The sequence below is a fragment of the Lissotriton helveticus genome, chromosome 2_1, assembly GCF_964261635.1.
Source record: "Lissotriton helveticus chromosome 2_1, aLisHel1.1, whole genome shotgun sequence".
Classification (NCBI taxonomy): domain Eukaryota; kingdom Metazoa; phylum Chordata; class Amphibia; order Caudata; family Salamandridae; genus Lissotriton; species Lissotriton helveticus.
The window spans coordinates 1677579736-1677596236 of record NC_136059.1 but is presented as its reverse complement, the minus strand read 5'-3'; the positions used below and the strand labels follow the sequence as shown (position 1 = coordinate 1677596236).

Here is a 16501-nt window from a genome sequence, read left to right as displayed (position 1 = left end):
ATTGGTCTCTCCTTTGGGACCCTATATCTATTTAGCTATGCAGTACATTAGCCTGGGGGCTGAAAAATCTGCTGTTCTTTAACAAAACTGCGTGACACTCCAGGTATGGAAAAACATGGAGAGGAATATTGCCTTTCAGCTGGAAATGGTGTAGTCCAAAGCACTGTAAATCAGGGCCTTCAGTGGTCATATCACTGAAAATAGAAGATTTGAAAAAAATATTGTCTATGGGTGCTCGTGGAAGCCAATTTCTATGGACTGGATTCTAGAGAATGCTAAAGTGATTCTGGTATTTTACTGACCTCTACTGCCAGTTTTCCATCAGGACAGTTAAATAGAGGCAGTTGAAGAAGCAGAAAGCAATTCTGGTGTTTTACTGACCTGTACTGGTCGCTTTCTATCAAGACAGTTAAATAGAGGCAGTTAAACAGAAAAATAAGTTCCTAAGCAGAAGCATACAATTCCTAGGGATCATCTCCAGAGCCCAAAAGTACATACACATAAGTATATACTAAAGTATATACAAGAGGTCTTGAATGCTCAACCTAAAAATCAAGAACTGAAGGTGCACTTGCAGCAGCACCACAAATGGCTGTCACACCGCCAGTGCAGGTATCGGGACGGCAGCCAATAAGTATTGAGGGAAAAAGACTCGATTTTTTAGAAGGACAGGGACCAGTGCAGTGAAAAAGACAAGGTGGATATAGGGCAGGACAACAGTGTTATAAATGTGGTAATATAGGTCATTTTGCAAAGGAATATAGAGCGTAGACCTACTGAGCAAGGGCAGGGATGGTTCGCTCTGCAGAGGCAGATGGGGCCACAACAGATGCAACGGACTCCCTATCAACCTCTGCAGGCCCAGTGGAATGCACAACAGCGGCAAATACGGATTAGTTACTTACCTGTAATCCTAGTTCTCTTCCAGGGGTATCCTCATCATAGTCAGAAGCATTAGAATATTCCCGTCCATGCGCGGGACCCCGGAAACACTATATTATATGTAGTAGTAGTACAAAGCTTTATTTCGATATGAAATATCTTAAAAAGCACATTTACAGTTAAAAACACAATTCATTTGAGACATACATTAAAAAAAGCACTTAAACAAGAATACAGCAGTAATAAAAATCTAAAACCCATTACAGCTTTGGACAGATTTAAAAAGTGGTCGCCTTATAAGGTTAGTGTAAGACTTTCAGTCTGATCACCCACGCCCAACTAAGGAATTTGGCCACCCCACAAGCTAGGGTGGTGTTAGGATCAGTCTGCAAAATTCTGAGGGCAGAAGAGTAATTCTTGGTCTCAAGCTGACGGCAGACAGGTTTTAACCATTTCGACCTAGGTTTGTTATAAGCGCGACATACAAAGAAAAAATGCGGGATAGTTTCGGGTACATCGGTACAAAACGGACAATTAACAGGTGTTTGGTTGGGTGGTTTCCACTTACATGTACGTTCACGAACCAGAAGAGTTCCCAGTCTGAACTGAATGTAAAGCGCCCTATCTCTGGGTTTCCTAATGATGTCCAGGTAGGGTTCAAGACGATGTACTGTCTTGTTTAAGCTGAACTCTTCTGTCAACCTGCCCAAGTTGGTATCTCTGAGATCTTGGGCATCAACCCATGTCCAATAGGCTCTCTTAATTTCCGTTTTTGACACCTGAAACACCCGACTCCCATGCAATATTAAAACCAATAAAAACTTTTTTACCCTAGCAAGCCAGACTATTTTGTGGGACCCCTGCATGTTCATGACTTCTCTTAGGCCATCTGCATAGCTAGTTAGCTCAGGTGTGCGCCACAAGCGGGCCCAATAGAGAAGCGGACGCAAAGTGATTAGGTCTTTGATTGATCGGCGACCCATGTCGCACTGGAGTGGCTTAGTTGGAGTACCCCTAGGTAATGAAACGAGCTCTCTAAAAAACGTATTTTCTGCCGTAACGAGGGGATCAACATTGTTAAAGCCCCAGAGCTCAGCTCCATACAATGCACAACCTACAGCTTTTGCAGCATAAATATCCAGTGCAGGTGCTATGTGCCTCATATTCATATTCATATTATATATATATATATATATATATATATATATATATATATATATATATATATATATATATATATATATATATATATATATGCAATTGCAGCCTAATAAACAGTAGAGCTGAATTATGCTGTTGAACATTCTGCGGTGCGTGGCTGGCAACACGTGTGGGGACGCCCCTCCCGTGGCCGCGAAAGGCACCAGATTGCCAGTGCCAGATGGTCTGAGACTCCAGGGAGAGCGGACATGACCGAGTTCCACCTTGCTTGTTCAGGTAGAACATGGTCGTCATGTTGTCTGTCTGGACCAGGACTGAATCGGACTCGATTGCAGGCAGGAAAGCTTTCAGAGCTAGATTGTTTGCCCGGAGCTCCAGCATGTTGATGTGGTAGATCTGTTCTTTTGCCGACCACCGTCCTTGAATCTGAAGGCATCGCATGTGCGCGCCCCAGCCTTGCAGAGATGCGTCTGTCACCACCGATTGCACTGGTAGCGGTTGGTGAAAAGGGACTCCCACCATCAGGTTCCGCTGCTGGGTCCACCATTAGAGTGAGGATCTGGCCGCCTGAGAGAGAGAGAAATCTGATCCACCCAGCGACCTGTCGACTGATCCCACTGGTCCTCCAGAGTCTGCTGCAGAGGACGCATCCTCAGCCTGGCATTGGGAATTAGAAAGATGCAGGACGCCATGGATCCTAGCAGGGAAGCCACCTGCCTGACTGTCGGATTCTGCGCTCGGAGCAGAAGCCTGCATCTGTGCTTCATGGAAGACAGTCTCTCCTCCGAAGGATATGCTCTTCCCACGCCTGTGTCCAGAACAGAGCCGAGACAGGTGGGCTGATGCACCGACTTGTCCTTGTTGACATGCAGCCCGAGGTCGTGCAACTGCTGCAGGCAGAACTGGAAGTCGTGAATCACTTGCAGTGGGGAAGGACCTTTTAGCAGCCAGTCGTCCAAGTATGGATATACGAAAAGTCCTTTTCTGTGAAGAAAAGCTGCCACCACTGCCATGCATTTGGTGAAGACTCGCGGAGCAGACTTCAGACCAAAGGCAGAACCTTGTACTGGTAATGCTTGTGACCGACCACAAACAGCAGGTACTTCCGATGTCGTTTTGCGATGGAGATGTGGAAGTACGCATCTTGGAGGTCCACCAAACACATCCAATCCCCTATTTGCAGATGTGGACATATTTGGTGAAGGTTTTCATATGTGAAAAACAAGGACCCCCTGAATAGGGATAACAATTCCTAGGACAGGGAAATAAGTATATGTGCAACAATTCCTAGGCAATTATAATAAAAACAAAGGGAATATATGATTTTACGGGCTTTTGCCTTGAATGTCCTCCTCTTTCCCATACTAGTTCCCTTTGTTTTTATTATAATTGCCTAGGAATTGTTGCACATATACATATTTGGTGAAGGGCCAACATGCAAAACTTTTCCTTCACTATGACTTTGTTCAGTAGTCGAAGGTCCAGAATTGGTCGAAACTTGCCCTCCTGATCTTTTTTGGGGACAAGAAAATATCTGGAGTAAACTCCTTTTCCTCTTTGGGAGGGCGGAACCTCCTCTATCGCCTGCTTCTGGAGAAGAGCTCTCACCTCTTTTCGAAGCAGCTGTAATTGATGGGGACGAGACTTTTTTGGTGGAATGTCCTTCGGAAGCGCTCGGAAACGTAGCGCATATCCTTTGCCCAGTATATTCAGCACCCAGCGATCTTTTGTGATGCTGGCCCACTCTGCTAGATGTTGAGAAGCACTTCCTCCCACTGGAGTGGGCAACCGAGGCGGAGGAAGTCACTGCTCAGGACTTCCCTCCTCTCATCGTGGTAGAGGACTGCTGCTGGTGACCACCTCTACCTCTGTTGGACTTTCCTCCACGAAACTGGGTCTTCCCCTGGTTCTTATTTTGGGACCACTGAGGGGTTTGAACCCTCTGTTGAGGCCCTTTGCCACGGTTGGATTTGTAGCGGCGCTTACATTCTTTTTTCTTCTCCAGCCCAACTGCCTTGACCGTGTCCAACTCGGTCTTCATCCTAGTCATCTCTTCGTCAGCGTGGGAGCCGAAGAGAGAAGAGCCGGAGAACGGGAGGTTCATGATCCTTTGCTGAGCGTCTGGCTTAAGACCGGTTAGCCGTAACCAGGAGGATCTTCTGGCGCATACTCCATGCGCGTAAGAGTGCGCTGATAACACCGCACCATCTGCCGCTGTGCTTATTGCTTGGTTAGCCACCAGAGATCCCTCTGACTTTCTCTGCGAAATCCTTCTGGTCTTCCTTTGGGAGCTTGGCTTGGAAACGCTCCAAAGAGTCCCAGAGAGACCTGTCTACCTGCCAAGCAACGCAGCCGCGCTGGAGACTTTAAGAGAAGCTGCCTGCTGAAGTGCAGACCTTGCGACCCCACGAGTCCTGGGACCTGCTGTCTTTGTCTGGAGGAACAGAAGAAGTGGCCGAAACAGCATGTGTCTTTTTCGCTGCTGCCACAATGACAGAATTTAATAACAACAAGGGGCCCCAAATTAGTCTGCAGGGACCATGGGGAGCATACTTTTGAACAACAACAGTGATCCCAAACATAAGGAATAACACGAGAATAAAATATAGACAGAGTCAATCTATATTTCCAGGACAGACATGTCCAGCCGGACAGGGGTCTTCCAGAGTTTTTACTCAAAATTTATATATTGAAATCATATACAGATACCATCCAACAATCAACCAGAGTGGACAACAAGCCTGTGTCCAGTACTGACAGAGTGAGTACAAGAGGTGATGTAGACAGCAGAGAAGGGCTTTTGTAAGGCAAAACAACGTAACTCTATCAACAGTACAGTTGTACAGAGTATAACACACATGCACTAGACATTTCAGTAGTAATCACAATTCAGTTCAAGTGCATAAAAGGTCGACGGCGTTTCGGACCCCTATAAAATGTCAGGGACCATCATCAGGACAATTACAATGAAAAGCCTTAGGTTAATTAAGCCTCTAAATGCCTAAAGGGGGGGAGAGAAAGGAGATATTCAAAACATATACATGGACAATAAAATCTGTAACATGAAGAGAAAAATGCCATCTCAACCTTGAAGAATAACAACCAGCTCGTAGTTAAACCTGCTGATAAGGGTGGTGGGATTGTCCTACAAGACATTGGAAATTATAAAGATGAACTATTGCGTCAGGTGTCTAACACTGACCATTATTGCAGGATACCATGCTATCCTACAAAGGAACTTCAGACTATCATCAGGCAGGTTACTACTGATGCGTTGTCGAAGGGCATTATCAGCCAACATGAGTTTAATTTTCTCAATACTTCCAACCCCAGAATACCGGTGATATACACTTTACCGAAGATCCACAAACGATTGGAAACCCCCCCCGGTAGACCCATCGTTTCGGGTTGTGGTTCAGTTCTTGAACCACTGGGCCTCTATGTCAACTATTTCCTAAGAGACTTTGTATCAACAACCCAGTGTTATATTAGGGATAGTATGCATATGATAAATATCATAGAAAACCACGCTTTTGACCCTAACACTGAGACTCTTTGTACATTAGACGTCGAGTCTCTGTACACCAATATACCGCAGAGGGACTCCTTGTTGGTGATGGAGAGTATTCTCAACACCCGACCCAGCCCCCATAGAGTTCCGACGATTTTTATCATCCAACTCTTAGAAATCTGCCTTACCCAAAACTTCTTTATGTATGACTCACAGTACTACCAACAAGTACGTGGGACATCCATGGGGGCTGTCTTTGCTCCCACTCTGGCGATTCTTTACATGGATTGGCTAGAGACTAATACCATCCTGTGTCCCACAAATCCCTTTTATCAAGGGTTGAAAAATTGGAAGAGATACATAGACGACATTTTCTTGATCTGGGGTGGTACTATCCCTGAACTAGACGGGCTCCTACACTGGCTGAACCATAATTGCAATGGTCTAACCTTCACAATCTCTCACAACCAAAGTAGCATCTCTTTCCTTGACTTAAATATTCAACATCACGAGGGCACCCTATACACCTCCCTTTTCCGTAAACCCACGGAGAGAAACACACTGCTAAGATATGACAGCTGTCACCCCAGGGCTCTGAGGGACAGTCTGCCATACTCTCAGTTCCTGAGACTGAGACGGAACTGTTACAGAAAGGAAGACTATTTTTGTGAAGCGAACGTATTAGCGAACAAACTGCGGTTCAGAGGATATCCCAGGCGCCTCATCAAGAATTCCATGAAGAGAGCTTGGTATTGTCCACGGGAAACCCTCCTGGAACCTAAACCCAAAAAGGCCACTGATAAATTGGTTTGTGTAACTACATATTCCCCAGTTTCCAGCAGGGTGAGACAATGTGTCAAAAAGAACTGGCACATTCTAAACTCAGAGGTACTAAATTGGGACACCCCTTTGTTTGCCTTTAAGAAAAACAAAAATCTTAAGGACCAATTGGTTAGGGCTGCTTTACCATCCAGTAGAAATGTAACTCTCCATGACCACTGGCAATTACCCCCACTTCTTGGGCATGCCCGGTGTGGGTCATGCGTTGTATGCGAGTTTTCAATTGATGGTAAGGAATTTGTGTTTAATAATGCAAGAAATGCCCGGAAAACATTTACCAATTGCAATAGTCAGAATGTTGTGTATGCCATCATTTGCCCATGCAACCTGATATACGTGGGTCAACCAAAACAGAAGGTCAAACTGAGGATTTCCCAACACCGCAGCCGCATCAGGTGTAAAACACCCAACGCCCCGTTGGTGGAACATTTTATGGAAAAGGGACACTCAGAGAATGACATCCACTGGACTGTGATCACACAGATCATCATCTCACCCAGGGGTGGTGATCTGACACGCCTCTTGAACAGAGAGGAACTGAAATGGATTTTAAAGACTGATAGTCTGAACTCGGGGCTCAATGTCCAAGATGAATGGACTGCCCTTATTTGACAATCCTGGTCTGTTTCCGGAGTACTTCGTATTGTGATTGTGCCTGCACCTCAATAATTTTGTGTCTCTATGAAGCAATCATTAAGGCCTGGATGCTGTGGTCACTCCACTGTTAAAATGCATATAATGTATGTCAGTTGTATTGGTTCTCTCTTTAACGCGCCTCTTACCTTAAGCATGCCTTCACTTCGCATCACTGTCACCTTCACAACTACTGCCCTAAGATGGCGCCCATGTGTGTCCGTCTTTTAGTTCTATGCCCAACCCTTGCACCAATCCGGTGCGAGTACATTAGACATTGGATGTCTTGCCTGGTGGACGCCAGAAAGTCATGCATGCCGACTAACCCGGTAAGTGAATCCTTCCACCTCCCTTCCACACCGAGGTTATTATTTCCCACAGTACTGATGCGTCCTCCCTTTCCTATCAGGTATCCTGGCCAGCCGACGGAATCTACATTGTCCGCGGCCGCCGCGACCCGATTCTGGTGAGTTTACGAGCTCCCGTTTCTCGCTACTTCCTGATACCGCGCCTTGCTCACTACTGACCCTTTCACTTTTTGCAGGGTTATCGCGTGTAATTCGTATGCCTGAGGAGCCAGCCTCTAACCCACGAGGCGACTCGGTAAGCCTTGTTGCTACCTCTTCCCCATCCGCGCCGGTTGCCCCTTCACGCGTCTTCACGATCACGCGCCCGCGCTATTGAAATAGCCTTCACTGGTCTGAATTAGTCACTTCGATATCCTTGAGATCTTGACTGCAATCACGGCTGCCTCTGAATCTTAACTTCGCCGGTTGTTCTGTCACGGACTCTCACGATCACGCGCCTTGCCCAATTCCAACTCACGTTCACCCAATGTCACGTCATTACTGCGTTACTGCGGCCATAATACGACCATGACTCCCACTGGACACCATCACTGCCATTATGATTTCCTCCTCCTTGGATCACAGCTATTAGTGTACCCCACCAGCACTATAGTTCACTTGACACAACTGACCGGTACCTCGCCGTTCACTGGTCTCACTCATGTCACCATGTTACAGATTTTATTGTCCATGTATATGTTTTGAATATCTCCTTTCTCTCCCCCCCTTTAGGCATTTAGAGGCTTAATTAACCTAAGGCTTTTCATTGTAATTGTCCTGATGATGGTCCCTGACATTTTATAGGGGTCCGAAACGCCGTCGACCTTTTATGCACTTGAACTGAATTGTGATTACTACTGAAATGTCTAGTGCATGTGTGTTATACTCTGTACAACTGTACTGTTGATAGAGTTACGTTGTTTTGCCTTACAAAAGCCCTTCTCTGCTGTCTACATCACCTCTTGTACTCGCTCTGTCAGTACTGGACACAGGCTTGTTGTCCACTCTGGTTGATTGTTGGATGGTATCTGTATATGATTTCAATATATACATTTTGAGTAAAAACTCTGGAAGACCCCTGTCCGGCTGGACATGTCTGTCCTGGAAATATAGATTGACTCTGTCTATATTTTATTCTCGTGTTATTCCTTATGTTTGGGACCACTGGTGTTGTTCAAAAGCCACAATGACAGAGTCTGCAAGAGGGTCTGTCTTGACAAAGACTGGATCTGAGGTAGCCAGCTTGTATTTTTTCCAAAGACGAGCCGGAACCGCCTTAATGCTTGCCGGTGTTAAAAACGTGTCCATGACTGGGTCAAGGATCCCCGTAACCAGTCGCAGCAGAGGTCGAGATTCTGACTTCTTATGGAGAGTTTCGAAAATCACTGTTGTCGTGATTTGCGGGACAGACATCTCAATATTAAGCTTTTGCGCACCTCTTTGCAAAACCTCATGGTAGGTGGCAATATAGTCTATGGGAGAGACCCTGATAGACGGGCTGTCCGATAGTGTGGGGGATTAATCCCTATTGGAGAATCGGGTGGAGGAAGACGAGGAAGTAGATGGTGTTCTACGCTGTCGATGCTTAGAAATCCTCTTTTATCTCGATCTCCCAGTGCGGTCCTCGCGTCTCGGAGAGCGAGACCTGTGGCGCCTTGCCTCCGGAGACCTCTCCTGTCTTTGTCTAGGAGGGCTCGCTCTGTCTGCTTCGTCCACTAGTCTCTGCAAAGGAGACCTATGCACAGAGCTGGCATAGTCCTGCATTCGCCTTGTTGCTCCAGAGTCCTTCCAGTGATTTGCAGGGAGGTTCCACCTTGGAGACAACTGAGTCGCAGCAGTGGCTCCCTTGGATCGTGAAGGAGACTTGCAAACGCAGGAAGCAGGTTCCGGAGTGGGCGACTTTGAATAAGCCCTCCTGGAAGATTGAGGAGACGAATGTCGTGAAGGTGACTGTCACCAGGACCACTGAGCCTTCAGATCTCACTGAGGCTGGTGTCGAACGCAACCTCAAGGTCGATCGGTGCCGATGAGACGCAGGTAAGCGCTCTCTCGACGTCTAACGGCGATGAAAAGCCGACGACGGAGGATGTCTTTCACTCGACGCCGAATGTCTTCTAGACGACGGCGGAGATGGATCCAGTCTCGACGTCGAAGGCCTTCGAGACGACGGCGGAGGGGTTTGTCTCGCCCTCGACGCCGAACGTAACGACGGAGACTTCATCCTAGACGCCGATCGTCGCCCAGTTGTGTAACGATATATCTGTAAGAGGCATTAGTTAATATTAGATTCCTTACCTTAGAATATCCCCAGGCGTCAGACTGGATCCGGAAACTTTTGCGTTGCAGTACCCTTGCGCGTCGGTAGGCGTCGTGGGCGCCGTGATGACGTCGTCTGAGTACTTAGACGCCGCCTCCGCGTGCTGACGTCAGTTCTTAGACACAGCTTTTCCGCGCCAGAAACGCAGAGCCATGTTAAAAACCAACACTGGTGCCATTGAAACTAGGGCCCTGAAAGGGGGTAACCCTAACCCTAGATATTGGTTCGCAGAACGGGGAGGATTGGGGGGGCGGTAAGGAATCTAATACTAACTACTGTTTCTTACAGATATATCGTTACCGAAGGTAAGTAACTTGTTCATCTAAAAGAAACAGGTTAGTATTAGATTCCTTACCTTAGAATAGATACCCCAGCAATACCAACCCCGGTGGTGGGTCTGCGAACCAATAATCACACCAGAAAGTCCTGGAGGACGGAACGGCCAAAGAAGCCATCCCTCCGGACTTAGCTGTCCAGGCAGTAGTGTCTTGCAAACGTGTGCAGCGATGCCCACGTAGCTGCCTGGCAGATGTCCTGCAAGGGGACTCCCCGGCCCAGGGCAGTGCTAGCCTCCGTGGCCGGAGTGGAATGGGCCCTCAGCCCAACAGGAGGCTCCTTCCTCGCCAAGGAGTAACATGCCTTGATACACAAGACGACCCACCGAGAGATGGTCCTCTTGTGCACCGCCCGTCCCTTCTTAGCGCCCACGTAACCAACAAAGAGTTGGGAACCAACCGGAACTGGCGTGTGCGATGTAAATAGAAAGAGAGCGCACGTTTTGGATCCAGACGGTGGAGCCGCTCTTCCTCTTTAGAGGGGTGCGGTGACGGAAAGAAGGTGATAGACTGCCCGATATGGAAGGCCGTGACAAACTTGGGCAGGAAAGATGGCTTAGTTCGTAACACAACCTTGTCCGGATGGACAGAAAGGAAAGGGGCTGTGGATGAAAGAGCCTTGAGCTCACTCACTCTCCTGGCAGAGGTGATGGCAACCAGTAAAGCAGTCTTCAGAGTAAGAAGGCGGAGAGGACAGTTGTGAAGTGGCTCAAAGGGAGCGCACATCAGGAATGTTAAAACCAGGTTCAAGTCCCACTGAGGCATCACAAACGGAACAGGAGGGAACATGTGTGTGATGCCCTTCAGAAAACGAGTTACAATAGGGGACTTGAACAAAGAAGGTTGATCAGGCAGCTTGAGAAAGGCTGAAAGGGCAGAAAGGTAGCCCTTGATAGTTCCCAGAGCAGAGCCCTGCTGGGCAAGAGAAAGAAGGAAGAGAAGAACCTCAGGAAGAGGGGCAGAAAGTGGATCCACAGCCTTTGCTGTGCACCATGCCACAAATTTATTCCACCTGCAGGCGTATACCGATTATGTGGAGGGACGCCTGGCTGCCAGAATGACATTACAGACTTCAGGAGACAAGTCAAATGGCCTCAACTGTCGCCGCTCAATCTCCAAGCATGGAGGTGGAGACTGGACAGGTTCGGGTGGAGGACTGTCCCCTGCTGCTGCGACAGAAGGTCCTTCTGAAGAGGCAGACGAACCGGGGGATCGACTGACATGCTCAGTTGCTCGGGATACCAGTACCTTCGTGCCCAGTCCGGAGCCACAAGGATGACTTGGGCCCGGTCGCGTTTGATCTTCAGCACTCTGGGCAGAAGTGGTATAGGCGGAAAGGCGTACAACAGACTGCAACTCCACTCGCGACGAAAAGCGTCGCCGAGCAAGTGCCGCCTTGGAAATTCCAACGCGCAGAACTGATGACATTGCTGTAGGAGAGTAGGGCCTGCAATCCACCCCAAATTTTTGCTTTTTGCTTCACTGGTTTACGACTTTCCCTGGCTGTGGGCATGCTAATCAGACCCACAGCCTAGCTGTTCTCTCTCTAAATTGACATCCATGTACCTTAGGTGCATTTACCAATTGGAACTGGGCCACCTTATCAGTCCCTGTACAAGTGTACCTTAGGTACCCAGGGTATAGGTGTACCCAGGGCCTACCAGGGGCTGAAGCATGTATTATGCCACCCCTGGCTGGCCATCTAAACAGACACAACTGGCTGCACGACAGCTGGGGCAAGGTGGTGTAATCACCCTTTGCTGTAGATATAGTATACCTATATCTAACCTTAAAATGGACATATATACTCCTATCAGTCACTCCTATGGCAGGCCTTATCAATCATGAAGGCAGAGTGCTTGGAATTGTGTGAGATGGTGCTCTGGCATGAGCTGAGCCCATCTGCAGCTTGCGGAACCAAGTCCTAATAGCTGTTCCATGATAACGCTATACCATATACTCTTAAGTGCATTATAATCCTCGCGGTTGAATGCTAACTTTAGTATAACATTATCAAAACATGTCGAGTAAGGTGTCATACGAATTGGAATACTACCCCCTCGCCAATTCTGGCAACGGGGGTAGCATTCCACCCTTCTAGAGGGACACGACATGTATGTAACTGAGAACCCCAGTTAAAGTTAACTTGAGCCTTGGCATCACAAAATGTATGCTGCCACCACAGACACGAGTCTGACCTCCTGCTGCTGGGAATCCTTCCAGCGAGGGAGGCTTGGACAAAGGGTTTCCTGCCTTGGGAGGTGCTAGCACCACCCCAGACAGGATTTTGTGTATTGGGTAGGACAGGCCTGAAAGGAATGAGACATGCCTGGGGCACACAAGGTGTCCTGTGCATACACCGGTTCAAACCAGTTGCCGGGGCATCACTGCCCCAGCTCTGGCGCGAAACCGGACAAAGGATAGGGGGTGTAGCCACCCCCCTTCCTGGTCCCACCCAGGGGAGGGACCTAGTCAGTAGTGCAGCCCCCTTTAGGAGAATAAAGGTAGGAGCTGGTCCCATTCCAAACTAGATTATCCTGAACAACTTTACAAGAAGAAACTCTGGACTTCGACATTCTGCTCCACAGAAGACTGAAGAATCTCCCTTGTGGGCAAGGAGTGTCCACCCTGCAACTGCAGGCACCATCAAGCGTCCAGCGGCTTCACTTTGTCGTCTTCCCTCGAGGATCCAGACTTCAGAGCCAGACAAGACCCGGATTCCCAGACCTCTCCGACCTCAACTCACAACTGCAGCACAGCTGAGATCCGTGGGTGCGACGAGACACGTGGGACCGGCCATCTTGAAAGAAACTGCACTTCGCTTCCAGCACGACTTCCGAGGTAAACTCAACCAAGTGCTTTGGGGATTGAGAAGCCCCAGCCCCGAGCAGCTCCTGCACCGAAGATCAGCCCTCCAGCCTCCACGAGATCTGCGTGGGGCCCTTCTGCCTGTTTGCTGCTCGATGCATTGTCTGGTCACTTGCCGGCTGGCTAGTGGCCTCCTAGACGACGAACCTTTGAATCTTTGCTGCTGGTCTGGTTGCTCCAGACTGGCTCTTGCTCCCTTCCAAAAGAGGGGCACCCCGGACTCTCCTAGTCCGCACCAGACGTCTTTTCCACTCAACGCGTGGGTTGCCTTTGCCAAGGCCTGTTGACTCCAATTCCGGATCCGACACCGTCGACAGCGAGAGCCTGCGTGGGACAGCTCGTGCCTCCATCCTGGTCGTCGAAGACACCTCCTGGTCCACGTGGCTGCAGAGTCAAGCGTCCACTCTTCGCCTGATCGCGACGACGACATCTGGTTCCTCTGCTTTCAGGTCTCCTTCTTCAACAATCCACCCTTGGATTGCACCGGACATCTTCCACCTGGTCGCCTGCAGCATCTTTTCTTTCAGGCTCCATTGACTTCAACGCGAGAACCCAACACACTTTGACACCTATGCACCCGCAGCCCGTGGGTGAGGTAACGAGAGCATTTCGGTGCTCAAGGGTAGTTTAACTGTCCTAGTGTCCAGTTCCACAGTCGTTTTTGTCCTAACTAGTCAGGATTGTCCGTACTCACCTTTAACTTGAACTGTACTGTCCATAGACGTTGTTACGCATCTCGCGTGTGAGTTCACACTCTGTACACGCGTTCCGTGGGCCTCCTATTACTTACCTGAAGTCAGAGTAGCGTGGTCCCAACGATCCTACAGCCTCTGGACAGCTCCATTCCTTCTATCGACTTTCACATTCCACTTACTTAGTATATGGTTTGTCGTGCCCCTAGGGCACCATTGTAATTTTGTGCAACTTATCGTATTTTTTCCTAAGAGATTGTCATGTGCTTAGCCCTCTGACCTCAAAGAGTTCAGAGGTGTGTTATTAATAAATATAGTGTTTATTTTCATAACAACCTGTGTGGTGTTCTTTAATCTGGTATTCAAGGGGTTATATTGTGGTAAAACAGCTGGCTTTACATGCCAAAAGAGTTTAGCCTAAGACTGCTTTGTCCATGCTACCATTAGGATAGCTGGTCTATAAGGTTGACTTACAACCAATCACCATAAGGGTTGTTTGGACTGATACAAGGTGATCACTAGAACTAGTGAGCATCATATATCAGGCCAACTTCTCACAGAAGATTCAAGTGATCCCCCGACACGTGGTGGTACTGCGGTGGCATGGCTGGAGGGGTCGCCTCGAAGAGGAGGGAGTAGCCCCTTCGGACGATTTGCAGCACCCACCTGTCCGAAGTGATGTTGTGCCAGTGAAGGAGGTGATGGCGAACCCTGCCCCCCACTGGCATCATGTGGACCTGAAGGCTCGGACTAGGATGGCTTTGAGGAGGATGCTGCGGGGGTGGATGTGAACTTCTCACAAATGGTTCCCATGCTTCATTTCCACTGTGGATGAGGACTTGCAAGACAGAAAAAAAACTTGACCTGTGAAACAAGTAGTGTAGCTTGCAATTTGAGTACTTCTGAAGCCTCTTGATAGAAATCACTGAACAAAAATAGCTCAAACAAGGATACTGAATGGAAAAGAACCAGTTACTAATAGGACTGTTCTGGCTACTGGGAAGGTATGAACTCACCTTGGTAAAATATCGTCCCTCCCCTCGCACCAAAATACTGAGCTAAATTTTTAATTATAAGCATGCAATCCCCCCAATCTATATCATGCGATAGTTTCTGCCAAGTGAAAGTACAAATGACAATACCTGACTGTGTTGGTTTAAAAGATGATCTTGAGATGATAACTGATTCAAAAGGCCTGAGACTCGGTTTTCTTTTTCTGCAAGAAGCGTGTTTACGTCTTCTAGTTTTTGTTGAACAAGTAGAATTTCTGCCTTGACGTTTTTCAACTCAATCACCAACTATAAAAATGTAAACAACTATAACATTAACAAAGCTTTACGGATGACAAGACAACTAGTCGCTATAAAGCAGGGCATGCGACCAACCCATTACATGTACCATTTTAAAAAGAGGGCAAACACCATGTAACTTTATCCCTGACACCGCAGTACAGTTTTTGTATAAATCCTTAAGCTTGATAAGTAACCACAACACTTTTGCTATACAGTCAAAACATTAATCTTCAACATGGTGTCATTATAATAGAGCCATTAAGCAAGCAGACGAGTTGATCTCTGGGTGTCTATTGAAATGAACATGCTAATGGGATGCCAATATGGTTAGGCATATTCAATCATGCCACAGAAGAATTAAGTTACTTACTTTCGACAATACCAGATTCTCCAAACAGATTACTCACCTTTTGATTTCTGCCACAAACCAGACTGTATCCAGTAAAGTTTTCCAACAATTGCTCTTGAGAGTTAAGTAGTATTATCAGATTCTGTAGAGCCGTGTCACAAAGCTGGAAGTGATGATGGAGACTTATATACAGGTTTCACTCATGCATGCTCACTTGAGTTTACAATAAAGCTTTCAGCAACCTTAGATGCTAAGCGTCTGTAACAGATTGTGAACCGTAACACTATGGAGAATGTAACATAGAACCTTATTAATACATAGAAGTGCGCTCCACAGAGCGGAAGGGAGGGTAGATAAGGTGAGGAATAAGTAGTTAGATGGAGAATACACCAGAAAGGGGTTTAACAAAGTTTAGCGACTGTCTTTAAATGGATACTTATTAATGCAGATGCCTCACCTTTTCAAGAAATACAAAAGCAGAACCTCCAATGGAGGTCTTGTGGAGTGAATTTCACACCAGTAGGTCTTGCATGACCAAAAAAGACAATGGCCCTCACTGTGGGCCTAGAAATCAACGTAGTAATGCCGGTTGAAGGACGACTAGGTAGCTGTCTGGCAGACGCCCCAATGGTTTGGGGGGAATAAATGAGTGGGACGCAATTGTGCATAATCTTGCATGGTGTTTGCAGACCTTATGTTCACGCACTTGTCACAAGAGGCTTTCCCAATATGAGTTGAGCAACCAGGAGGGTCTGTTCCCTGCTTACCCAGTATTGGTTGCGTATGGCCATCCCACTGCTCCTTTTCATACTAAGGAACACAGAAGAGAGATTCAATTCCCTGTTTGACTTACCTCAGAAAATGATCCATAAGTGTGATTTGAGTATTTGATACAGCAAGCTATAACAAGCTTACATGGGCTTTCTCCTCTTCTTTGTTTGGGGGTTGGTGTTTCTGTGACATGAAAATGTTTTCCTTTTCTCATACACTATATCGTGCAATCTTTATTAGGCCTTCGTTAGAGGTTACTTGGAGAGAATTGTTCAGTTGGTCTGTTTCATTTTTTTTCTTTAAATGAGACTTAGGTTCCTAACCAACTATACATTATCCCTATATTTTTACTACAGAGGATTGATTCTTTATACTTAAGTAAGAAAATTATTGAAAGGATTGGTAAAGAGTTGCATTGCTCTCTACTGGCACCAATGTGATGGTTACAGCAAGTTGTCTATTTTGTTATACGTTTACATTTATCACATCTTTAATTCTTAATT

General features: G+C 47.2%; 1 protein-coding gene across 1 annotated transcript in view; it reads right to left on the bottom strand.

Annotated features, from left to right (window-relative positions):
* The window catches only part of LOC144818836 (uncharacterized), a 1999126-nt gene that overhangs the window by 392691 nt on the left and 1589934 nt on the right, over positions 1-16501 (bottom strand). The window contains 1 exon segment of the mRNA XM_078676624.1: positions 14729-14884. Coding sequence (XP_078532750.1) covers positions 14729-14884 — 156 coding nt within the window.